Here is a 25,239-nt window from a genome sequence, read left to right on the forward strand (position 1 = left end):
CTTATTGTTTTTCTCAAGAAAAGACTGAAAAGCTGCCTGGATGCTTTTAAGGCATTTATAGCTGCCCAAAGAAGCAGAACTGCTTATGACTCCATCTAATAAGTGCCTGGCAATCATCAACCTCTCTAATTGCCAGGTAGGTGAAGAGGTGGAAATTTAAACCAATGAAATAGATTTTGAAGTGTTACTGGAAGAGGAAGAATGTTATGGAAGCACCTAGGCATGAGAGGCAAGCAGAGATACATGAGCACATGCTTCTCTCTGGACAACATAATCCCCAAAGCCTACCGAAGCTGATGGGAACATTCTGAGCATCTGCCTCCTTGACACTCGCACCACAAGGAGACAATCAGTTGCTCAGGAAAATGCAGGTACTACTGAGACACCCCAGACTCTTCTTGTGTTGTCCACTCAGGCAGAAGAGGTCACTAGAAGCCCTGGTGCTAAGACTTCTGAGTGTCACGGTCCCTAATACCCTGGGGCCTCTCAAAAGGGAAAGTAGGAGATATCATAATCCTTCCAATGTAGGGGCTCTTATAATACCTTCCTTACCCTCCTCCTTCGCAGACGAGGAAACTAAAGCTCAGAGAGGTTAAATGGACTTGCTCCAAATCTCAACAGCCAATGACCAGGGTGGGGCAGGCCTAGGATTCAGGGCCTCTCTGACTCAAAGTCCAGTACTCTTGGGTCCTCCAGAGAATGACGCCTGCACACTAGGCTTGTCTAAAGCAGATTTAGAGTGAGTGGTGTAATTTCAGGGACTAACTCTCATAGCTTCCAACTACCACGAGCATTAACTAATGACAGGTGTGCCTCCCTACCACTTATACTGCAAGCAAAGAGCACCCCAGAACAGATATTCCCCTCCTACTCCAGGTTCCTGGTCTACAGGACAACGGGGCCTGGGCTGACACTTCTGAGTGTTCCATACATAACAACCTGTGTCTATTCCAAAAGGAAATCCGGAGATGACATCATCCCATTCACGCACACCTTGGTTGTTCTCAGAACCCTTTCCTGCGCATGATCTCATTTGACCACCTGGACAATCTGAGAGATATGTTTAATTGGTCCTTTGAAGATTCTTGCGTTTCCGGAGTCAATCTGTTCAAATAAAATACCCCAGGGAAGGGCCAGCACCTTGAACTTTTATTGGCTCACACCTTGGCAGTAGCTAGCACCAGGATGAGAATCAGGCCCTGAGAAGTGGGAAACAGGATTGGGAGGAGTAGGAGAGGGTCTAAAGGAGGAAGAAGCGTGAGACGGCAGATGGGGAAGCTCTCAGTTCCTCCCAGCAGCCCACTCAGAGCTTTGCAGAAAGAGGTTCAGGTGAGCCGTTCCCTGCTTCCCCCCACCCACCAGAAAGACCAGCTCTGCCCACCAAGCCAAAGGTGGAAAAGACTAGAAGAAAAGGAGAAGCGACAGGAGAGATGGGAAGAAAAGATGGAACAAACCAACCATCAGAAGCTCTTCGATCTGAATTCATTTTATTCTACAAAATGCTACTCAATTGAAGGTGGAAAAGCTAACCAAAAAAAAAAAAAAAAATCGCAAAGGAAAAAAACGTTTTAATATGTTCTTTCTTCCATAGCAGCAAGCTTTTTCTAACAAGCTTTCTTTAGTGCAAATACTGTAGGCTTGTATTACAGTAAAATAATGAAACAACAACAACAAACACCATCAGAGATGCTTCAGAGCAGAGCTACTCCTCAATTTTCAAAAATGTACAAAGATTTTTGAGCTCATGGTCCTGCCTGGAGAGGCCTATTTAGAAGCCTTTCCAACAAGACCATTTCACCAATACTTAAAAAAAAGAAAAAAGGTGCTCGGAAAGGTAATTAAATTCCCCATAGAGCTATGGGAATCTTGCACTACTTGTTTGCCTCCAGGATATCATAGCAGACTTGACTCCACACCATTGACATATCTCAAATACAGAAGCACAAAGCTTATGATTTTCCACTATATACCAAAATACTTTATATACATCTCCCACTGCAGAAAAGACACCCTGATACCTATTCTTTATACAAAGGTGACTATTTTCTTCCTTGACATCAAGTAACCACAAACTAAAATCAATGGAATAAACTTTTAATCATACAGAGAAAAAAATTTTTGAGGAACATGGCAGGATCTTTCGTTGCATTCTCTTACAATGTAGACTTCTCGGTGACCACCGTCCCCAGAGGAATGACAATCCATCTTTAAAAACAGAATCTTTTTATACAGTTTACACAGCACAAGTCACAAATCCTTTTAGAAACAAAAAAGCATCATTAGCCTAAATTTAAAAAAAAAAAATAAGGAAGAAAGAGAGGGAGAGAAGAACTGAGTATTTTAATGCTATCTGTTTCTATTCGGTCTTGGTACAACACGAAGATGTAAACATTTAAAATAAATAATAAAATAAATGTCAATTTCTTCTCCCTCTCCCCTTCCCATACCCCGCTCAAAATTTGACCCAGCCCCTCCTGAACATGTCAGCACTGGAAAATTACAACCCTTTAGTGATGGATGGCCAAAACACTAGAAGCATGGGAAGATGCCAAATTAGTAGGGGGATGACTGGGCTTCCTTTTTAAAAGCAGCAGGAGGACATGGGCACACCTGGAAATGTACACACACACACACACACACACACACACACACCCCAACCTGTCAATAAATAGTGAGATGCTGGCTTTTCAGATGAACGCCAAGAAGACTCAATGAGCAGAAAGCAGCAAGACCCCTTAAGCTTTTAAAAGAAAGTTACACACACCACATCCTATTGGTCCACAAATTCTATAAGGACTGTGGTTACCCCTCCAACCATCAAAGGAGCGCAAAGGAGCACATCACAAGGTAGAGGGGAAAGAAGTTCAGAGGTGAGAGGAAATTGCAGGGGATGAGTCTTTGAAACAAACCTCGGACTGAAGGCAATGTTGCCTTGGATCTTTGAAGAAAGACCTTCTCACCTCCAAGTGTTTTTGTTTACCCATTACTTGGGGGCCTTTCATAAGGGTTGCCCTCATCTCTAAGTCTCATCCTAAAGAGGGTATATATATAAAAGTGCCTAACACAGTGCCTGGCACATAGTAGGTGCTTATTCTTTTCCTTCTTAAAGGGGCCACACATATGTCTGATCAGGAAAGGAAATCAATCCGAAAGTTAAAGGGTGAGATTGCAAGGGGCACTGTTGGTCCATCAAGGAAAGGGGAGAAAAGTCCCAATGCTTATAGAGTTCCACCCACTCTGACGCTCGGAGCCAAGTGGTAGCAGAGAGGAGACTCCTTTCCCCAAAGCCTGAGAAAGAGAAGCAGCAGCCTCTGATGGCTCTTGGCTTTGAGAAGCTTGTGTGACTGGCCACTGTGGACACACCTGGCCTTTCCCAAAGGCAGAACAACGATTTCTTCCTGAAAACCTCCCCAGTGAATTCCCTGCTTAGAGCTGGCTCCAGCAATTTCCCAAGCTTCACCTGGGTCCCCTCTCTTTCCTGTGCCAGCAGCTGTCCCCATCCGCCCAGCCAAGAAGAGGACTGTTCCCAGAAGGGCCAGCCAGGTGGCCAAGAGGACTGCCTGTTTCACACTAGCCCGTCAAGGAGCGCCTACCCTATGCCATCCCAGAGCTGCCTGCAGCCCAGCTGGAGTGTGCACCAGCTGCCTCACGGCTGGGGACACAGGGGAAGCACAGCAGCTCCCAGCCCAGGCACGGAGGCACCCCCACTGCAGCTGCTTCCTTAGCTGGGGCCACGGAGACGGAAGCAGCAGGCCTGGCATCTGGTGATTCTGGAGCAAGGGGGTGTGTGTGCATGAGCTTGGAGAACAAGCCAGAAGGAAGTAACTGAGGATATGCTCATGACTTAGGTGTGGATATTCAGCCTTCCCCAAATAACCTCTGGCTTTGGGGAAGCCAGACCACTGCCTAGAACAAAGCCAGAGGGTCCTGAATGGGAACACAGCCTGGAGGCCTCCCAAGCCCTGTGGGGTGGCTGAGTTTTGCCTTCTGCCAGTCCCAAAGCCGGCAGCTTGAAACCTGAACTAAAGCCAAACTCGGTCTCAGGAAATGTCCAGCCTGGCCCCAAGTCACAGATTGTGATCTGCCTTAAGATCAGTGCTGTGCACAGTGGGGCATAAGGGACTTTTAGAAATAAAACACCAGAAAGCAGCTTCATTTAAGAAATATATATATATATATATATGCACAAAGAAGCAAATTGCTCCCAATCGGCCACAAATACCTCTTGAGATGACTAAGCCTTTCAGCGCTGAGTGCGCCCCAGTTTTCTCTGCCCATCTCCTGCTACTCCTGGCTGACTTCTGCTTCTTTGATTAATCTGCAGCCAGAAACCCGATTACCCAGTCTGATTAGGCATGCCCCTCCCAGAACCTCTTGGAAACCAGGAGGAATGTGGGAAATAACATTTTTTAAGTATTTCTGGACAAAATCCTTCTTCTTTTAATCTGCTCTCTCTGTGTGGCCTGTCTTTCCCCACGTCACTCCCTGTCATGGCAGGCTGTGTATTTAAGCGCATGTCATTCCATTCTGTGTGTCTGGCGCACGGTAAGCGGGTGACGGACATTAACAAGGTCCAGCACAGGAGGCCTCGGTGTGTGAAGGGAACAGGTGAGTGAAGGTGTCACCGTTCTCCCCGAGTCTAACTTTGCAATTTAAGCCCCACTGGGTTTGATTTAAATAATATTTATATAGTTTTAAGTTATCATACAATGATCTCTAGAGCTCAATCACAACAGTGAGGTCTCCCTCAGAGCGCTAGCCCAACAGAGGCCAGTTCTGGAAGATCAGCAGGAGCTATGCCCTGAGGAGAAAAAGGCTCAGAGAGTGGGAGGCAGGGATCTCGCTGAGCTATGCTGAGCTCTGGAGGGAGGCAGGAGGACCCCGGCCCCACCCCACCCCCACCCCATGGGAAGGGGGCAGCTCTTTTGCAGTGGGAGGCAACACATCTTATCTCCGATTTCAGCAGCTCCCAGGAGCGGCGCATAAGCCCAAAGCCATAGCAACAGCTCCCAGCCAGCTGTTCACAGCTGGCTGACTGGACCTGAGGAGCACACTGGGATGAGGCGGGCAGTATAAAAGAGAAAGCACTTGATCCATCAGGCAGCAGATGCCCACGAGGGTAGAAAAGGCCCTGCAGCAGCCAGGGCAGAGCAAGCCAGGAGCCGGGGCTGCTGTGAGGCGAATCTCCCTCCAGTGCCTCCCTCCTCCCTCCTCTGCCTCTTCATCCACAGCAAAGGCTCCTTTGAGGCTTGGGGAGGGGCCACCTGGCAGCAATCTGGGGAGGGTCCAGGCCCACGCTCATTAAATCTCCATGGGTGGCGTCACCCTGAGAGCCAGGCAGGGGAAGGCAGAGCTGGTGGGGACTTGGAGTGATGTGTGGTTCCTAGGGAGGGACGTCTCCCTGGTCTGGAGAGAAGGGTCCAGGGGCAGAATGGCGAGGCAGTAATTACAGCAGACGTCTGCTCAAGACACTGGGTGAGGGAAGCTGGCTAGAACACTCGTGTGGCTTGTTGGCACTATTCCTGGCCTGGTAATTAGGCATTTGGCAAACCCAACCTGTGCCCCGGCTGTCTCACTCACACCCTGTCTTCTGACCAAGCCGCTCCTCCAAGAGCCGTCTCCAAGGATGGGGAGGAAGGGTCCTCCAAGCCTCCCGGCGATGGTGGCATCTCCTTGAGAGCTCAGGGAGCCCTGCTGGTGGTTCTGGAGATGGTGGTGAACCGGGGAGTGTCAGGGGAGGGAAGGTTCTGTATTGCACATTGACTGTCCCCTTCTGGACAAGTCAGCCCCAGTAGAAGAGTCACCTGCTGCCCTATCTCCAGAAATGAAGAGCTTTAATATTCAGACCACCCAGATGAAATGTCATGGCAAATTTGATAAAAACCAAGACGCAGTGTAATTGACACTGGGGGAAGGAAGGGGCAAATAGAGGGAAGGTGAAACCAAAAGGCACTGAGCATGCTTGGTGGGGTGGGGAAGGACACCATCACTCCAGAGACACAGCGTAACAAAGGGACAGGAACGGTCCACGCCAGCTTCAGGCTCTTCAGAAGCCAGAGAGATGCCTGAGTCCACCAAACCAAGTTCTCCAAGGCTTTTCAAGAAACAGGATTTGCTTTGCAAGATGAACGAGGGAAGAGGTCCCATGACTTCCAAGAGATCATCCAAGTCCTCCAACGCCTCACTGCCAAATCCCACCTGGGTCTCCCCAGAGCCAGGAAGCTCTCTGGCAGGGTCCCCCTCTTGCCCTCATGGTCCTGGAGCGCTTGAAGGTGCTGGTCCCTGGGAAGGAGGCAGTGACGAGGACCCACTGGGAGCTGGGTTACAGAGCCAGCAGAGTGGGGGAGTTCAAGGAGTCTGATGACTGGTCCCCACTGCTACTGCTTCTTCGGTGAGCCTTGGAACACGACTCGGAGGGTGACGCGGGCGACTCCTGCTCCAGGACGCTGGGGTAGGTGAAGACGAGGTTCGAGGTGCCCGGAGTGATGGCAGGCGTGGAGGTCACCACGATGGGGGTGTGCAGGGGCTCCTCCCCGTAGAAGCCCCCAGCGATGCTGATGGGCTTGATGACGGAGCGCTGGGCCTTGTCCAGCCCCGCCGATGAGGACGAGGGGCTGTCCTCTTCCAGGGGCTCCTGTTTCACTACCACGGCACCTACTCCGCCAGCTACACTGCGCAGGGGCTGCAGCCCGGAGGCCGGAGGCGATCGACGCTCTTCGGGGCTGATCTTGCACACGGGCCCATGGGCCACCAGCATGAACTCCAGCTTCTCCTTCTCCTTCTGCAGCTCGGCAATCTCTTTCTGCAGGCCCGACTTCTCCTCCTCCAGCTCCTCCGTCTCCTATGGGGGAAAGACAGATGAGTAAGGGACAGCGACCTGCCAGGGACCTGCTGGAGGGAGGGCAGGGGGGCAGCTGAAATCCAGGCAAGAAAGAGAAAACCAGCAATGTCCTCAGAGACTGACCGTGAAAGCAGCCAGCTCACACACCTGGCCACAGACCCCCACTTGTTCCGAGTCACCTGGAGGCTCAAGATTCCTTTATTTCTAAAGCTCTAGATTGAGAAAGGAGGAAAGTCAGCTTGGAGCAGGGTGAAATAACCATTGTAGCTGCTATGATTGAGTGCTTACTTTGTGCCAGGCACTGTGTTCAGCATTCCAGGGCATGATCTCATTCAATCCTCTAGCAGTTTTTTGAAGCAGGCATTATCATTAACCCTTTTTGCAGATGAGGAAACAGGTTCAGAAAGGTTTAATAATCGGCCCAAAGTCACAGAGCAAGCAGGTGGGGTAGCCTAGATTTGACCCCAGTGTATCTGACTTCAGAGTCCATATGCGTTGATGCCAGGACGCCCCCTGGGCACCCCTGAGGGGGTGAGTAACAGTGAGATTTGGAGGGGGAGGGAGCACAGCAAGCAGCCTGCCTGTGGATACACACTCAACTCGAAGCTGCACGACAGTGGAGCTGTCTACACATACGCCTGGGACGGTGCCTGGCTTGTAGGAAGTGCTCCGTCACTCCCGGTTGGATCATCCCAGCCCCTCTTCCCTCTTTTGCACTAATTTCTGAAGCACGTGTTTCAGGACTCACAGAACCTGGGAGAACATTCAGTTCATCTGTGCTTAACAGACGAGGAAGCTGGCAGCCTGAGCGGGCATGTGAGGATGGCAGGGTCCCGCTGCAAGGACCTCAGCCCCTTCCCTTTATACAAAGTCAGAGAAGCAGTGAATGCACATGGAGGGACTAGATATGGATGAAAAGGTGTGTGTCACCAGCCTCCCCCCCAACTTTTTCCCTAACACAGATTCCTGTTCAAGAACGAGATGATATGGGCCCGAGCTTCACTAAGCACAGTATAGCATATTCCGGAGTGAAAAAAAGTTTCCATCTGTCTCAAGGGTCTGATGAACGTCATGAGCTTATGAGAGGTTTCCTGTGGAGGATGTGGCTCAGGGGCCTGGGTGGCTGGGTCGGGGGTGGGGAGGCGGGGGAGTAGGGTGTGAGGCTTCTGGAGGAGGGAGGGAGGAAAGCAGAGGGGCCTCAGAGGGCGGGGCTATTCTGGGCCTGGTGGTAAGAAGCGCCCAGCGTAGACCCAGACGGCCTGGCTCCTTGAAAGGTTAGCAGTGAGGAGGGCTCTCCTGGGGGAGTCTCCCCGTGGAGTGCTGATCACTGATGGATCAGCCTCACCGGCATCGGAGAAACCCCACTCATCCTGCCATCTCTAACTAACACCTCCGCTGGACATTACCATAGGCTTCATGGAATTCACGCAGTACACATCCAACACCCAAGAGCGAGGGCTCCAGGGTGGACAAAGGGAAGCTGAAGCAGGTGGATGGTACCCGGGAGGATTAAATAAAGTGATAGGATGTGCAATTTGTGATTTCCAAAGCCCCATCCTGGCTGGTCATTGTAAGGCCCACCGACAGAGTCTCCCTCATCTGCTCACTCTGAAAACATTCCACCCAGGAGAGTCAGTCCTGGCTTTAGGCCTCCTCCACATGGCATACGGCCCATCCTGTAACGTAGGCTCTGGAGGGAGTTACGTGACGTTGGTCATGTCAAGCTTTCGAGAGGGAAGGGCAGGGCCAAGGGCCCCCAGGTGAGGGCAATTAGGCAGCAGGGGAGAGTGACTCACAAGGGCAGAATGAGGTACCGAGGCCACAGCTTCAGGCTCATAGCAGAAGTGGGGAACTCTCCTGCCCATGAAGGATGTGAGAAAACCCCAAGACAATACCGCTCAGCTGGCACATGACCCATCTCCACGAGACCCAGAGAGAATCGAGACCCCTGCAGAGGTGAAGGAGCCCAGACAGTCAGCCTTCCCCCTGCCCAAACTAGACTGCTTAAGCTAGGCTGGGTCACTCCTGCTGGCAGTAGGCATGGGGGGGGCTGGAACCGTGGGAAGTAGCCCTGGAGCAGACACTTCTGGGCCTGCCCTGGCTCCTGGGGCCTGGTGATGCCAACACTCTCTGCCACTCCTCACCCAGGAGCCCCAGCAGGTCTGAGGGCAGGAAACACTCAGGCCCTGAGTGAGAAATGGTGTTAGGCCTGAGGAAATTGTCCCATTCTCTCTCTGGGCCCAGATTGGGGCCAAAGGCCAGCTCCCTCCCTCTCTCCTTTGCTTTAATCAGGGCATTGCTAACCCATGTACTCAAAGGAAGGAATGTTTCTGTCTCCACTGACTCATCTGTAGGCCACTAGTGGGCCAGGAGAGGGGTGGGAGGGCCAGGAGCTCCTGCTCCGGCCCACCCAAGTGCTCCCACCCCACACAGAGCTCCTCACCGCCTGCAGCTTCTCCGTCAGCTCCCGGCGGCGGTTCCGGCACTTGGCTGCAGCCAGCTTGTTCCTCTCCCTCCGGATTCGACGCTTCTCCTCCTCTTCAGGGGACAGCTAGAGGCCAAGGTCGAGCATCCTGATTAGGTTCAGGTAAATGGTTCACTGGCTTTTTGTTTTTTTAACTGCATTTTAAGTAGGGCAAGAAGACCTTGTGGGACTGGGGAGGAAAGCAGGAAGGCAAGAGGAGTGTGGTGGGGCACAGAGGTCCCAGAACATGCAGCTCACCGCTGTCTGGCTGCCTGGGAGAGCACTGGGAGCTGAACCCACCCCGGAAGGAGATATCCCGTGTCTGAAGGGAGAACAGGGCAAAAAGGGGTCAGGGACTCACCAGCCCAAGCATGATGGCAGATGTCAGCCCTGATTCAGTGCCAAGGCCAGAGAGGAGGAGCTGGGACTGCTTCCCCCAAAGTCCTCTTGTGTCAGCCAGGCCTGGCCCCACCCACTTAAGCAGCTTCTTCCAAACCCTGGCTAATTACTCCTCCCCATTGCCCTGCCTGCTCTGCAAGCCTCATTATCCCCATGTGGTTAAGTAACTGGGCCCAGAGTAAGAACCAGCCAGGGGGGAATGTTCCGTTGCCAGAGGGAGAGCCAAGGATGCCACCCCACCACTGATTTCCTCTGCCAGCCCTTGAGTGCTAGCCACTCACAGTTCAACCTGAGCCCTCACCAGTGTGTCTGGCACAGCGCTGGGCTGGACAGGATGGCAAGAGGAGGAGGTGCCCTCGGGCACGTTAAACCCTGCTGCCCACCACATCCCTTCACTCAACAATGGAGCACTTCTATGTACAAGGCACCGCCAGAGGGGTTTGAGATTTGTCAACAAACCAAACAAAAATGCTCCGTGAGCTTACAATCCAGCTCCTTACACTGAGGCCGGTTAGGGGCCTGTGACTGCTCCACTAAGCAGGGCGGACATTCTGTTTACATAGAGCCCACCAGAGCTGGGACCCCAACGCTCCTCGCAGGTGGAGGAGACATGAGGAGATGGCTGTGGGCCAAGACAGAAAGGAATTCAAATTCAAAAGGAAAGACCATCCCATTCAGTTATCAGACATTAACAGTGCACCTCCTTTGTGCCAAGTGCTGTGCTGGGGGCTTAGAAGATTCAAGGGGAATAAGACCTGGGTCCTGCCCTCAATGGACACACAGGAAAAAAGCCAAAGCCACTTTTGGAGAGGGCGAGAGAAGCTGCCCCATCGAGAGAAGCTGCCTTGACTGCAGGCCACCCTGTGAGGGCGGGAGCCACTTCCCTGGCTGGACCCAGATCAGAGTCCCCAGGACACTCCCTGTAGCCCTGTTGCTGTGATGTCCTGAACAGCAAAGCAGGGCAGAGCATCCAAGATGGCAATCCCATCCCTGTCCACAGTGATGTGACCCCATGGCCCCAAGGTGCCAGAGCCCACATCTAATTCTCCAAACACTGGCATGAAAAACGTGCCCACTGACTGCTCAGACTTGAAGTCTCTCCAAGGCGTCAGACCATTTGAGTACAAAGAAGCTCATCATGCCTTCTAGATTTTCAAATCCTCCTCCAATAGTCAAGGCGTGTGGCCCAGAAGGAGGCAGGAAGCTGGCAAGCTGGGGAGACCTCCAGGGCCTCCTGGTACCTCAGGGCTTTGCCCCCCAGGGCTTCAGCTGAGCTGTACTCCTGCCCATCTGCGTCTGCCTTGGGGACCTCCTTTACTCCTTGGGGACCTCCTTTACTCCAAGGACGTCCTCATCATGAAGGACAAGGCCCAGTTTCCCTCTCTTAACAGCTCCTCCCTCACTGTGTCTCTCACCCCTGCAGCGGCCTCCAGGTGGGGTGCACCGACCCCATCCAGCTTGTGACATCCCTGTTAGTCTTCAGGTTCCTTCCAAAGACCTGGTCGTAGAGTCCCAAATTTTGAGTCCTAGCTCCCCGTTCCTCCTCAAGCCCGTCCTGAGTCCCAGCCTCTGAAATCCTCCGTCTCCCTGGGAGGGCCAAAGGCTCCACATCCTCTCTTCTGAGAGATACCAGGCAGACTGGGAGCAACAGTCAGATACAGCATGTCTGTGGCCTTGGACAAGTCACTGAACCTCAGATTCTCCATTTGTAAAATGGATTAATAGGACCTGCCCTGCCTTCTACAAAGTTTCTGTGATGATCAGGTAAGACACAGTATGAGAGCCTTCTCTAAACTAGAAAGTGCTAGAAAGAAGACGATGCAGTTCAGAGGACTCCTCTCTGATGCTTTTTCTGAAAGAGTCCACGTTGACTGGAGCCCCAGAGTCCACAGACTCAGGCACCCTGCTCTGTGTGGGGATCAGCTGCCCGACTGAGGTCATGAGGCCACTTGGCCGAGGCCCTGAATACCTGCTGCTCCTAAACCTGTCAACCTGAGCCCAACATAATTACCAGGAGAGCCTGATGGCCCTGCTGCAGTCCTGGCTTCAGGACTTGAGGCCCAGCTAGCCCCTCTCACCTCCCACTGATGAGAGGCAGAAAAGACAGAGAGGTGGTTGTGGTCTATCTTGGCCTCCCCTTACCCCTTGGCAGCTTCTGGACAACTTTTGGCCTCCCAATTGGCCTAGAAGTCTTTCTCCTATTTGGTGAGGTGTCGGGCAACTTGTGGGAGCTGTCAGTATAGGAAGTATTCAGGGGCAGTGACATCCACATGGTTACAGCTTGAGTGTGTCAGCACCACCACGTACCCACCCACAAGCCACACACACCCTCCCCTCCTTGCCTTCTCAGTCACCGGCACTGGCCTCAGAGGGAGCCTCCAGCAGGAGGAGGGCAGTGAGGCAGCAGGCTGGCTCCTGGTAACAGGCTCCTCCCCCTGGGGGAGGTCAGGAAGGCGGAAGTGAGCTTCAGAGAAAAGACCGGAGGCCTTAGGACCCAAAGAGCCAAGGTTCTAGGATGTTCCGCCCAGGCTTCCTCCAAGCTGCCGGATGATCGTCTGAACTCCTAACTGACGTGGGACAAAATGCTCCTGGTTCTCTCCCTCCGTCTCAAAAAAAGGAAGGAAATTCTCCAGACAGATTGTCTTAGGGCACACCTAGGTGTTGTGGTGGGAAACCCACAGGGTCAAGGTCAGTAAGGCGGACTCAAGCCCTGGCTCTGCTACTAACTCGCTGTGTGACCTGGACAGGGCCCTCTTCTTGCTGGGCCTCAGTTTGCTCGTCTGTAAAACGGGTGCAGACGGAAAATTAGAAAAGCTCTATCTTTGCTGCTCTATCTTTGCTTGCTCTATCTACACTGTATCTCTTCCAGATACAGACTTCTAAATTTGGTGTAAGTTAGGCCCAGAAAAGAAGGAAGAGTGTTCAGCACATCTTGCTTTGTTGTCCCGCTATCCCAAAAGAGTCCCTCACAAGCCTGGCTCTCACTCAGGGGTCACCTACACACAGGGAGAATGCAGCCCACCAGTGACCATAAAGTTAGGCACCTTGGACTCTGTGAAGGAGGCCTATTTATAAAGGACATGATGGTCACTGCTACTGCAATCATTACAACTACAATTATGCTCAGCAACGGTGAGGGGAATACTGGCCGCTTGCTGTATCTGCGACAGTGTCTGTTACACACACTTCCCCATGTCGCCCTGCACTGGGGCCTGCTGTTAACACAACCAGCACAGAGTGGATACAAGGCCCAGCTTTGTTCTCAGAGGAATAGGGCTCCCACGAAAACTTCCAGCTCCTCGGAGCAGCAATCCTTGTGATTCTAGGTATCCTGGGGACTACTGGCACTGGACCCACGATTACCCACTGGGACCATGTTTGAAAGGTCCTTGCGCTGGAACATTGTGGGTCAGGGGATCCCAGAGTGGAGATTGACTGTGGGTAAAATGGGGAGGGTTCCAACGCAATAACTGGAGCACTCCTCCATCTGAGAAACGGATTCCTTTGCTAAAGTATTTCCCCTTCTCTGGCTCATGGTGGCATGGAGCTGTAGAAAGAGCACTGTACAGGGAGTCCAGGGCACTGCATTCTAGTCCAGACTTCCCTATTCACTTGCTGAGTGGCCCCAGGTAGGTGTGTCTGGGCCTTGGTTGTGTTATCTGTGAAGGGGGACAGGTGGGGCTCTTTGAAGGCTCATTCCCTCCTTTCTGGAATTACGCGTGATTCCGATTTCTCTGTTTGGCACCGGGTGGCCCACCGCTGCCCTGGCTCACTGTTGATACAGACAATGGGCCTTTTGAATATTGGGTAGATGCTGCCTAAAGAACAGAGGCCCCACCACTTTCTGGCATCCCTCCCTGCCAGGCTGACTCCTTCTCAAAGCTGAGCCCCTTGAGGGAAAAAAAGGCTGATGTTTGGCCTCCCACCCTCACCCCCAGTCAGCTAAAGTAGCTAAGCAGACTCCTCAGACCCCAGAGTCACTGAGCTTCTGGAACGTGCATTCCAGGCACTTGAGATGGGCTTCTGCTTTGAGTTGGAGGCCTGGGACACCAAGGCAGAAGGGCAAGGACTGTGGGCAGTACCAGCCTTGAGCATGACCCTCTAGGTCTGCTGGGTGCGTTGTCTACACCAGATACCAGGAGAGAGTTAAGGGCTAAGAGCTCCCAGCCAGGGCTCGCGGCTGCTTGTTCCATGGCCTTTCTGCCAAGGGTGAGAGGATACCACTATCGGCAGGTCCTGACAGTCCTTCCCATTGACACCCTACCACTTACAACGTGCTCTCCAATACGTGATCTCTTTCGAGCAGCAACAAGTCCTGGCTGGCATCCCATTATCCCCATTGTGCAACCAAGGAAACTGAGACTCAGATCAAGGGACATGGGTGAGATCCAGGCTTGACTCTCGGGTCTCCAGCTCTGCCCCCAATGATGAGGGTCATGTGCTCCTCGTCCCTGGCTCCCTCTTCTCCCCAGGGCTCCCAGAACATCAACCCTGCTCCCCACCAGTGTGCAGAAAAACGCTCTATGTTATGAGGCCCTGAAAGCCACCAACGTGGCTCCTTTACGCTGGTCTGAGCCATACCTGTTCATCTCTCCTCCTGCGGCCCACGGTGGTGCCAATGGTCTTGATCACGCCAGGTCTCGGGAGGGCCATGTGCCCAGGGACAGAAGCCAGGCCTGGCAGGGGGCTGTAGGGGTGCGAGCGAGGATACGGGTTGGACATAGAGGTGATCACCGTGGGCTGCACCATCCACTGCAGGTCTTGGCTGGTCGTGATGGCGTTAATGGTGGGGATGAAGGCGCTGCCTGAGCCAGGCATATCTACCCGGAATTTCTGAAATGAGGAGAAAAATGCGATTGAGCCAATAAATACTGAGCGGAACAGGATAAGCAGAGCCAGGAGGTAAAAACCAGCAGAAAGTAGGATCAGTGCTTGGGGGGCAAGCTCAGGACACCGGGTGGGCTTCCCTGGACAAGTTCCAGACAGGTCCTGCACATCCGAGAATGAGGGGGATCTTAACTGTTTCTGGGGCCTCAGGTCGGATCCACTTCCTGAATGGGGTCCTGGGAGCCCCAGGTGGCTCAGGAGGATGCGGTCATATCCCAGTGACTTCTAGGACAGATGTGGTCCCTAGCTGTTCACACTCAGCAGGCCCTCTCTGCAGCCCTCCAGGCCAGCTACGCCCACATCTGCAGGAGGGCATCCACCTAGGCATCCCGAGCCTCTGAGTCACCTGCCAATTATTCCCCAGGAACCAGCTCAGGACACCTTGAGGAGATCTGCACGCCAACAGCTTTGGAGCAACAAAGATCACCAGGAAGCTTATTATGCCCACTTTTGTCATATTCCAAACAGGTTCAGGATGGGGCTGTGACCCTGTCAGGGTGAGACCAGGTCCGTGAAAAGGTGTCCTCCAACCCATGAGTCTGGAAAGCGGTAGTGTTTGCGGCTAGACTTCCCCTTGCCGTCCTTGCCCCTCCTCCTCGCCCTTCACCCCCATCTTGCCGGGGGCGGACACCCCGCCTCTCTCTCTACCGCTCTGCATAGCTATCTCTCCGTGTTCACAGATGTGTCTGTGGGAAGCTTTGGTGCTGCTGGCTCAGAGTTTTCCCTCCGTCTCTTCATTTACGCCCAGACCACATTGCAGAGCTCTCTGGAACATGCCACAGGAAGCATTCTATTTAAAATATGGGATGATGACAGAGGACAAAAGCTAAAACGTGCTGTGCTCCTCAGCAGCTGAGCTGGACCCTTCTTCAGGGAAGCTACTAGAAAGCGAGAGGAGGAGGGAGACAGGAAGGACCCTCCGCTTCCAGCTTTGCAGGGGAAAGCTCCCCTAACGGAATCCTCCTCCTCAGACGATTCCCATTTCCACAGAAAAGTTCTGCAAATCCTTTCTCCCCTAACCTGGCAGGTGAAGCGATGACAACCATCGTAACTCACGCTACTGAGCACTGACTAATGACAGGCCCCGTACCAGTGCTTCACCCGGATGATCTCATCAGTTCTCCCTCTGAGCTAAGAACCACCATTATCAGCACTTCAGAGACAGAAATTTAGGCTTAGAGAGATTAAGTAACTTATCCAAGCCCACACTGCTAATAAGCAGTGGGGTCAGGATTCAAATCCAGTTCAGCCTGACAAAGAGGCCGGAGCTTTCAAGCACCGTGCTACACAACCTTCTGGAGCATTGCTTCTTTCTTCCCCAAAATCCAGCCCCCCGAGTGCTGGTATTCACACCTACTTCCCCAGACAGAGCATCAGGTCATCCCTGCCAAGGGTCCCTACAGACCTTCCCTCTCGCCCAGTAGGCCCCATCGGTCTGTTTGACTCCAAATGAAATCCTGCTGTCATTAGCATGGATGCCGCAGCATCCCCCCTCTTCTGGCTCAATCAGACCAACCAGGATTTGAAGTATCAGTGGCAATGGCAGCTGCCACCACCACTGTCTTTGCCCCCATGACAGCAGCTGGGTTCCTGTGTGTAAATAAAGTGAAGCTGACTTAGGGAGCTGGGGACCCTTCCTTGCTCCCTCCCCTGCCAGCTGTCTGCCTCCAGTCTGGGTGGTGGAATGTGGCTGCCTCACCTCCCGACTGCCCAGGGCCCCAGGCCAAGGGCATTCAGTGAAGAGAATGACCCAGAGCAATGGATTCTGGGATTCCATAAGGAATGCTAGCCAGTGCAGTGGATTCTGGGATTCCATGAGGAGAGCTACCCAGCGCGATGGATTCTGAGTTGCACCTCTGAAGGCAAAGACAACTGGACTTTTTATCAGGAGCTGACAGAAAAGCAGCAGGTGTGCATAGGTGTGCCTGTGTGAAGGAGGGAAGGGTGCAGTGAACAAGGAAAGATCCAAGTGAGAAATGATCTTCAGGGAGAAAAAACAGACAACCAGGGATGGGTTGTGAGGAGGCAGAGTACTGAGAACACGTGGGTGCGGCTGGGTACCTGCAGAAGCACTAAGGCCCAGACGGCTTATTCTCTTGGGCTGCTGGATGGGAGGAGTGGGGGACCTGGATTTGAGGCCTGGCTCAGCCACTAAGTGCTTTGCCCTTGACAAATCACTGGAGACTCGGTTTCCCCATCCATAAAGGGGAATACTAACACCAAACTCAATGCATTGTCCTGAGGATTAACTAAGTAGCTACTTGTAATCATAGGCTATAGAAGCACACACGTGGTTCTCAACCCTGGCTGCACATCAGAATATGCTGAAGAGCTTTTTAAAAACACCAACGTCGGAGCTAGCCTCACCATTAGAGTTCTAAAATAACTGGTTTGGGGTGGGGTTCTGATAAGGTGTTTTTAAAAAACGCCTGAGGAGACTCTAATGCGCACGCAGCCAGGGTTGAGACACGCTGCTCCAAACCAGTGGAAGGTGGCATCGTTATCATCACCATCACCACCATTATCACACATCATTATTGTGTCTGCGCACTCTGCACGGGGTGGCTCTGGGGAGAACTGGCAGCTTCCCACTCCTGGGAAGCACCCAACATTTTTATTCTGTTTCTCTCCCCAAGTCAGGTTCTGGATTTGAAAAGCAGGCGAGGCATTCTGTGTGATGGTTTAATGTGACCCTCCACCTCTGTGGGGAACTGTCAGCTTTCCCTTCAGGAAAGCACCCAAGAAATTCACTCCTCATTCCCACAAACAAAAAGGCATCCATTTCAGGCTAGGGGAAGCCAGCAAAAAACCTGAAGCAAAGTCTGGAGATTAAGACCCCTTAGGAACAAGCAGATGACTCTCATCCCTTCTGGGGCCCTCCAGTCCACTGGCTCTGTGATGGCAGGTCTACAGAATGTGCTCCCCGGCCACCAGCCAGATTCCTCGCAGCAATGGCTGGGTCTAGACAAAACAAGACAGCAATAAAAACAAGGCAGTAGGTAATGACTGCCTCTAAATGCATGTACAACTTGTTTCAGAGGGAGGTAAAGCCATCTGGGTAACACTCTGGCTCTAAACTGCAAGGAAAACAATGTCCCATCACCAGAGGGAACTGGGGCTCTGATAAAGGAGGCTTTTGTCTCCCAGAGGAGCCTGAGACACACACAAAAGTTTAAGTGCGATCTGGCAGATGTGTGTTGTCTCAACTCAGAAGGTATTATTCAGAAAGTGACACTGGGTAGGAGAGGAGGTGAGCTTAGGAGTTTGTGGTCCCAGAAGTTAGCCTGGCATTCTTCTATGCCAACAGACCCAAGAATCAGTCAAATGTCATGTTGGGGATAAATCATGATCCTCTACAGATGGATCAACACAGAACAGAACCAAGAGAGGGTTTCCCAGCCGCGGGCATTAGGGGAGTTGGATGCCTGCTGCAGCCCAGGTGTGTGCTGCAAGCAGGGGACAGAGGAGGTAACCCAGGACCTCACTTGACTCCCCAGGGCTCTCCAGCCCCCGTGGAAGCTCCTCCTCCAGGGACAGTATCGAAGATGTTGGATGGCTGTGTGGGATTCCAGCCTGGCAGAGCCTCCAAATACTTTATTTAACTGTGTCATCCTGTTGACTTCTGGGTGGGCAAGAATGCCTATAAAAGGACAAACCGGCCCCCACCGACCTCCTAGAGCAGAGTTTGGCAAACTTTTGCTGTAAAAGGCAAGATAGTAAATATTTTAGGTTTTGTGGGCCATACAGTCTCTGTCGCAACCACTCAACTCTGCCATTGTGGCATGAAAGCAGCCACAGACAATGTATAAATAAATAGGCGTGCCTGTGTCTCATTAAACCTTATTTACAAAAATACTTGGGCCATAGTTTGGCAACTCTTGTCCTAGAGGATCACTCTCATCTCCTATGCTCAGGTTGGGGGAAAAAGAATAAAGATAGGAAACGAGAAAGCAAAAATCAGAACTGTTCCTCTAACCCAGGGGTCAAGGGAGGGACTCTGGCGCATCACTTGAATCTCCAGACCCGAAAGCCGAAGTTCGAGCCCCTACAAGCCTTGCAGTGGGTCTTTGAGCCTCAGAACCTCCTTTATCCTGCAGCACCCTGTGTGTGCGGCCTCCTCCCACTGCCTCCTCCCAAAGACAGCTCAGAACAGGACCCTAGGGCCACCCAACTTTATCAGGTCAGAGAGGGCCCTGCAGCCTAGCAGTTGCTGATTTGGGAAGATGACCATTCTGAACTCTGCAGCAGGGCCTTGGATTCATAAATGAGGCTCACAACCATGGCCTTTTATAGAAAGTAGGGTTGGGTTCCCATTTCCTGCAGACATGGATGGGGCAGGGCTTATCCCAGAAACTGCTGAGCTGGGCAGAGATGGCATTTGAGATGGAAGTCAGGGTTCATCTTCTTGGCCCATCCCCTTGGCTAGGCATTTCTCCAAGAGATTGATTCTCCACTGGGCCGCCAAGCACTCAAGCCATGAACCCCATGAATACCCGTGACAGGCCTCAGCAGGCAGGTAGGTCTCATTGTGCATGTCTGGGAAGGGACTCCGTTCTTTCTCTTAAGAATCCCCCTTTTAGATGCCCATCATGGAAAAAGGGAAATCCCAACATCCCAGGATACTGGCTCAGGGAAAGAGAAGAGGGTAAGGGCAAATGTTGCCTCCTATGCCCCAAAATACCCCTGCTGAGGTCGAGTTTGACTCAAATGCTCTATATTTATACCAAACTCAGGATATTCTCCAAAGTCTTCTACATGGATTTCAACCAGTCCTCACAGATTCTGCACTGGACATCACTTTGACCTCTGACCTTTCATTCCCATCTGAGGAAAGCCACTTATGCCACAATGGAAATGGTTGCTAATAAGACATGATTTCTCCAAATTTTACAGGATACAAACACTGCCTCTGGTGACTTGCCTCCTATTACCTTCTTCTCTTTCCCAGGTTCATTTGAAAGAACCACACTATCCTCCGTCACATAACTGCCAGGGTGAAGAACAGCAGGGAAGAAAAGAAAAAGCAAGGAAAAGAAGAAAGTGGCAGATGTGGAGTTTCCTCCCAGGGCCCTTTTAGCCAGAAACTCCACTCCAAAGCATTAGGGAACTCACTCCACCATTCTGTGGACCACTTCTGTACCCCACCAACCATCAGACAGCTCTGCACTTGATGGGAAGGGCATGCCATCTCATCTTCCCTACAACTACAGCAGGGGAGTGTGGCCAAGTCAGGGCTCAGACGGTGCTGGGCCGGAGAACTCTTACATCTTCCCTCTCCGGCCCAGTGAGTCCAAGAGGGTTGGAGTTACCAAGTGGGGTTTGGAACAGATAGATCTGCCTCAATCAGGGCAGCTGCCGTCATCCTGAAATGTGGCCACCAAAAGATACCACATACAACATGGATGAGACAGACCCACAAAGTAATGACACTATTTTTTTTTCTTTCTTTCCACAAATAGACCAGAAGTTAGCTTCCTGAATTCTCAAAAGCAGTATCTTTATTCCTGTTTAACAGAGGAAAAAAATCTAAAGTATAGATGGCAAAGCTGCCTGCTTTGCTGAGCCTCATCTTGGTGACTGCCCTCCCAGGCCGACCCCTGAGACTGAGACTAACAGGACTTGGGGTCACACTCTGCTTTGGACCCAGTCGGATCACCCAGACCTTATGTGTCAGACGTGGCTCCTTATGTGCTGATCTTTTGACAATTTCCAAATATCAAATTCACCTTCAAAGGACAAAGATTTGTTAGCAGGGAGGATTTCAAAGGAATTTGCTGAAGGCAATTCCAAAAGACGGGTGTTGTAAAACCTTTCTGAGTCTGACTAATAGCCACAGCATTCAAATAAGTATTTAGTCTCCTCGAGGAACAATTATGAAGGAGACAACAGTGATTTGGATGTATGATTTCTGGGGGGGTTTGGATTAAGATAGAAAAGAAAAACAATGAGGCCACTAACTTGACAGTCACCTTGAATAATAAGGTGGGCAGAAATAAAGTAATGGAAATGCACTCAGGGATTTGGACAGGAAAATTCAACTGCTACTCAGACAATACATGATGGCTATTTCATCCCTTTCACTATGATGAAACAGTGATGCTGACTTCCACCATCAAGAATCAGTGGAACAAATTCCTGGGATAACCTTCTGTTCGATCCTAATCTACAACATCTGTAAGATCAAAGCAAAAGCAAAAAAAAAAAAAAGCACCAGACCCTTGAATATAACCTCCCACCTTCCCACCAATTCTGAAGACCACCACCCCACTCCGGCACACATACAATTCCCAGTGTCCTAATACAAACACATCAAGAAAACAAGCCTTGAGAATTTGAAGACATTGTGCTGGCAGCCTAATGAACAGACGGACATCATAATAGGGAAAGGAAAAAAAGCACTCCTTTTTCAAGCAGGTTTTATTTAGAACAAAACAAAATTTTAAAAGAAACTGCATTTTATAGTCAAGCAGTTCCTAGCTAACCACTGTTAAATATATGGCAGTTATTTGTCCTGAATTAAAAAGAAAAAATCCCAAGAATTCCGAAAACTCACCAAGTTAACAGTCTTTGGGGCTGGAAAAATACATTTCCCAGATAGTTCTTCTAAGAATGTCCCATAGGGGGCACTAGAGAGATATGATTGGGGCTGACTTGGGAATCACAGTCATTTCTGGTAAAAGTTCTTTGATGTGAGGAATGTCCCAGCCTGGTACAGTTGGCAAAAGTTCACTCTGGGGAATTTTCTCTGTGTGTGTGTGTGTGTGTGTGTGTGTGTGCGCGCACGCGCGTCTTGGGAAAGGGTGGTTGCTGAAGAGGAGGGCTAGTTTGGAATTCCTTGATTCCAAAAAGGAACTGTCCCCATTGATTTATTTTCACAAGTTATCTGAGGAACAAATGGCAGCCTTGGAAAAGTTCTGGGTCTTGTTTTTGTTTTGTTTTTTCATTAAAAGAGGGCCCAGCTGATGAAAACAAGTTATGAAATGACCTGTGTTTGTGTAACTGGCTGGATTGCGTAATGCTCAGGGCCTGAAACCGTAATAGTCGAGCAGCCAGGCAGGGCATCTATCTGGGAGGTATTTTCCTAGGAAAGTTAGGAGACAGAGAAAACAACAACAACAACAACAAGAAACAGCCAGGAGGGGGAAGCGTGTGCAACGATTACTGACAAAACAGAATCACCAAAGACCAACCTTTGAGATTAAAACTATAACTGGAACAGGAAATATTTCTCATGCTTCAAGTTCCTGCCGTACACAAGAACAGAGGTTTTCACAAAGAATTATCTGCTCCTCCTCACCCCAAGTCACTGGAACTCATGGCCATGTGTGAGGATCAAGCTTTATGAAGCGAGAGAGGGGAGGAAAGTACTGGGTTGAGTAAATAGCAACAAACTTATCAGGAATATTGGACCCTATAAACAAAGAGATCAGGAAAAAATCATATCCACTTGCCCAAGGAAAAACCAGTGAATTCTCTTCCACTGATTGGTCCATTGAGACGCCACAAAGGACGAAGGCCCATCGCTAACTGCCCAGAAAGTCGCCCCGTGAAGGAAGCTGAGAGAAATAAAGTGATTACGGGTTTTATCTCATATGTAATAAAGTTACCTTGAGCCCAGGATCGGGTGGGGTCACAGCAAAGACTTGTGAAGTAACAAAAGCCTCTCAAGTTGGTGCTTAGGACCGCAGACCAGCTTTGCTCAAAGTTGGAGAGATGATGGAAAAAACCACCCCACCCCACCCCACCCCACCCCCGCCAGGAGTGGACAGGCTGAGAAACTTGTCTAAAGTGGCGTGACTTTGCCAATCCCTCTGGTTTGGAAGCTGCCTGGCTGAACGGGCAGGCGTATATGCGAGAACCCCGTGCACTGGTTATTACTAATTGCAAAATCTTCATGTGTTACAGCATGCTAGGAATTAGCCAACAGCTGCTTTTTGCTTCGGTAAAGAGGCCCCATTACACTCTGCTGGACTCAAGTTCTCTTCCTTCTTCCTAGCACTGGTTTCCTGTCTGATTTTCTTCCAAAACAGGGAATTGCCTCTGCTCACATCCTGGGCTCAAAGCCCTAGTGACACAGATTATTCAATCGGGGCACTGATGTCCGGTCTGACTTCCCATCCAGGCCCCCGGGTCTGAGCAAAGCCAGGCCGCAAGACTGTAATATTTCAATGATGACTGCCACAGAAATGGCAACGAAAGGAACAGACAAGAAATCAAACGATCCCTTCCTGATTCCGGGAGGAAGGGAGGGACATTTGGGGGTTGTTGAATTGGAGAGTGAGGGAATGGGTATAAATGACTCCAACCCTTTGCCTAATGGTATTTGGATTCAATACAAACCACCAATGGGGCTGGAAAGCAAACAAAACCAAACACTTTTAGGGACAAGATTTGAAACTCATCACGTTGGTGCTCATTACGGGGTGCACTGACTGCACCCTCAATGCACACACGAGGCTCTCTAGAGTGCGTGCTTATGGGGACACCAGAGGAAGTAGAGGAAAGACACAGAGAAGCCATTTAGGGGACTCACCAGGTATGGGGAATTACTTTGGAACAAGGTATCCCTCTTCAAATCCCAAAGAGAGCTGTGTTTCCATTTTATGCTCCAGCAGAGTCCATACCTCCCTGGAAGCCCACCCCAGCCCTTCCTGGCTGGCTGGTTTCTAGAGGCCAAGGCCACGGCCTTACCAGAGCCATTCGTGCTGCAGCCAACTTGGCTGGACACTCAGCAGATCCTGACTGAGGAGGGCTTCAGATTGTAGTGGCCCTGTGTGTTAAGCCAGCTCCCTCACAGACCTGGGGGGGACCTGCTGCAGAGGGCAGACACCCCACCAGCACCACCACCCCACCAGCACCACCACCCCACCAGCACCACCACCCCACCAGCACTTTTCTGGAATTTATAGACACACAGATCGCATGCACAACCCCTCCAGTGCAAACCAGTTCGGCTGCTTTAGAAACAAGTTGTTTTTCTGCTTCCAGAACCGCCCAGGAGGTCCCTTTCCCCCACTTCTTTCTGCAGGCGTCCTTGCTTCAGGTACCCTGTACACTGAAGGCGCCCCTTCTGGTGTTAGTGCAGGCTCCTGGTCCGACCCTCACAGGAGATGTATGGGCGCAGGGCACACAGGCGCCGCCCGAGCCAATCAAGGCTGACCTCCTCCTTCCTGACCTTCGCACCTGATTCCCAGAGCGGCAACCCTCGCCCTCACTCCGGATTACTTGAAGGAGCCCAACCATGTTTCCGAGTCCTCAGCCTCTTTCAGAAATTAACTAAGACTGACGGAGAATGGGGGAAGAGAAGGAGAGAGCTTTCCCACAGGAATAGGGTCCCTGGATGTCGGGAAGGGCCAGTGGGTGCAAAGATTTTTTTGCCTACCAGGGAGAGAGAGGGGAAGGGGGGCGGGATTCCCGGGAGAGAAGGTAACAGGCTCCTGGGAAGGTGGCCTGTAATTCCTGGAGCTTGTCTGGATGAGATGTAGTGTGAAGGAAAGGGTTTGTTGGCTCTTCGAGCCCACTCCCCGCTCCAGTTTAAAAAAAAAAAAAGTGGTGGCGTGGGGGTAAGAGGGGTAGGCAGGACAAGACGAAAATCCAGACTTTACAACAGTGGCACGTAGGAATTTTCTCGCCAAATCAAGAAAGGGAAAAGAAAGCAAAAGAGGCAGTGGCGGCGAGAAGAGGGCGGGGGTCCGCCCGCGCCGCCAGGTGCATTCGGGCCCCGAACCTACCTGCTGGCCGCCGCCGCCGCTGGAGTAGGACTCGGCGTGCGCAGGAGAACCGCTGCTGCCACGGGAAGAGGTGTCAAAGTTCCCGGGATAATCCTGGTACATGATCCGCGGTGGGGGCCCGAGAGGAAACAGGGTGTTTTTCTTCCCCCGCCCTCGCCGCGGCCGCGCACCGGCTGCTGCGCGCTCGCTCCCTGCCGGCCGCGCCTCGGGCTCTAGTCTTTGCTCCGGGGCTCTTTCCCCTCGGCGGCGACCGCGGACGGACCGGGAGGCGACGACACCCCGGGAACAGTGCCCCCCGAGTGCCTCGCACTGCACTTCTTTCCTGCTCTACGAGCGCCGCGGGACCAGTTGTCCACCCAGTCCCTCCCTCTAAAAAGTCGGCGCGTCCCTCAGTCCCTCCCCTGCGCGCGCCCTCCCGCCCCCGCGCGCAGCAGGAGCCCAGCCGGGACCTCCGGCCCAGGCAAAAGCTGGAAATTAAAAAAAGAATAGGACCCTGGCAATTTTCCCTGCCAGATCTGGGGGCCCTCGATTTCAGTCAGGACAAAAAAGGCGAAAAGAAAGGCTGCCCGGTTGGAGAAACTTCTATTTCCTCCTTTTAGAAAAGGAGCTGAGAATAAACTTCCTGTGGCCGACTCGCCGCCGGAGTTTCGGAGCGGCTCGGACACTTGTCTAAGAGAAGAAGGCAGCCTGCGCCCGTCCCGCGGCCCGTGGGGTTCAAGCTGAGCCGGCGCTGAGAGGGACGCGGCCCCGCTCCCCGTGCCGTGGCTCCGGCGCCCGGACCTGCACCCCTTCCCCGGCGCCCGCTCCCGGACGGGCCAGTCTCGCCCGTCCGCGCCTCTCTCCCCCTCTCTCTGTCCCCGCCGAGCGCCGCTCGCTTGCTCGCTGCTTCGCTCGGAGCCCCTGCGCTCAGCCCGAGA

The 25,239-nt window shown here is 52.0% G+C and overlaps 1 protein-coding gene across 2 annotated transcripts; it reads right to left on the reverse strand.

Moving 5' to 3' along the window:
- Positions 1 to 2,078: 2,078 nt before the first annotated feature.
- On the reverse strand, positions 2,079 to 25,239 carry FOSL2 (FOS like 2, AP-1 transcription factor subunit). Of its 2 annotated transcripts, none has more exons than XM_004418192.3 (4): positions 24,323 to 25,239; positions 14,286 to 14,537; positions 9,285 to 9,392; positions 2,079 to 6,841 (listed from the first exon to the last, which is right to left on the reverse strand). In XM_004418192.3, the coding sequence occupies exons 1-4, from the start codon at positions 24,422 to 24,424 to the stop codon at positions 6,323 to 6,325; spliced, it is 981 nt and encodes a 326-aa protein (XP_004418249.1). In that variant the 5' UTR covers positions 24,425 to 25,239; the 3' UTR covers positions 2,079 to 6,322. The 2 variants fall into 2 exon arrangements, with proteins under 2 accessions (XP_004418249.1, XP_014636961.1); XM_014781475.2 differs by lacking the exon at positions 24,323 to 25,239 and adding an exon at positions 22,199 to 22,289.

Source organism: Ceratotherium simum, chromosome 11 (genome assembly GCF_057802395.1).
Source record: "Ceratotherium simum simum isolate JZ-2026a chromosome 11, ASM5780239v1, whole genome shotgun sequence".
In the NCBI taxonomy this organism is placed as follows: Eukaryota; Metazoa; Chordata; class Mammalia; order Perissodactyla; family Rhinocerotidae; genus Ceratotherium; species Ceratotherium simum.

Bases quoted from the DNA above. Each gene is read 5' to 3' on its own strand.
- FOSL2 (XM_004418192.3), bottom strand. From the start codon at position 24,424: ATGTACCAGGATTATCCCGGGAACTTTGACACCTCTTCCCGTGGCAGC. The intron at 14,538-24,322 runs GTAGGTTCGGGG...TCCTCATTTCAG, and splicing joins GCGGCGGCGGCGGCCAGCAG to AAATTCCGGGTAGATATGCC. The intron at 6,842-9,284 runs GTGAGGAGCTCT...TTTCCCCCATAG, and splicing joins TGACGGAGAAGCTGCAGGCG to GAGACGGAGGAGCTGGAGGA.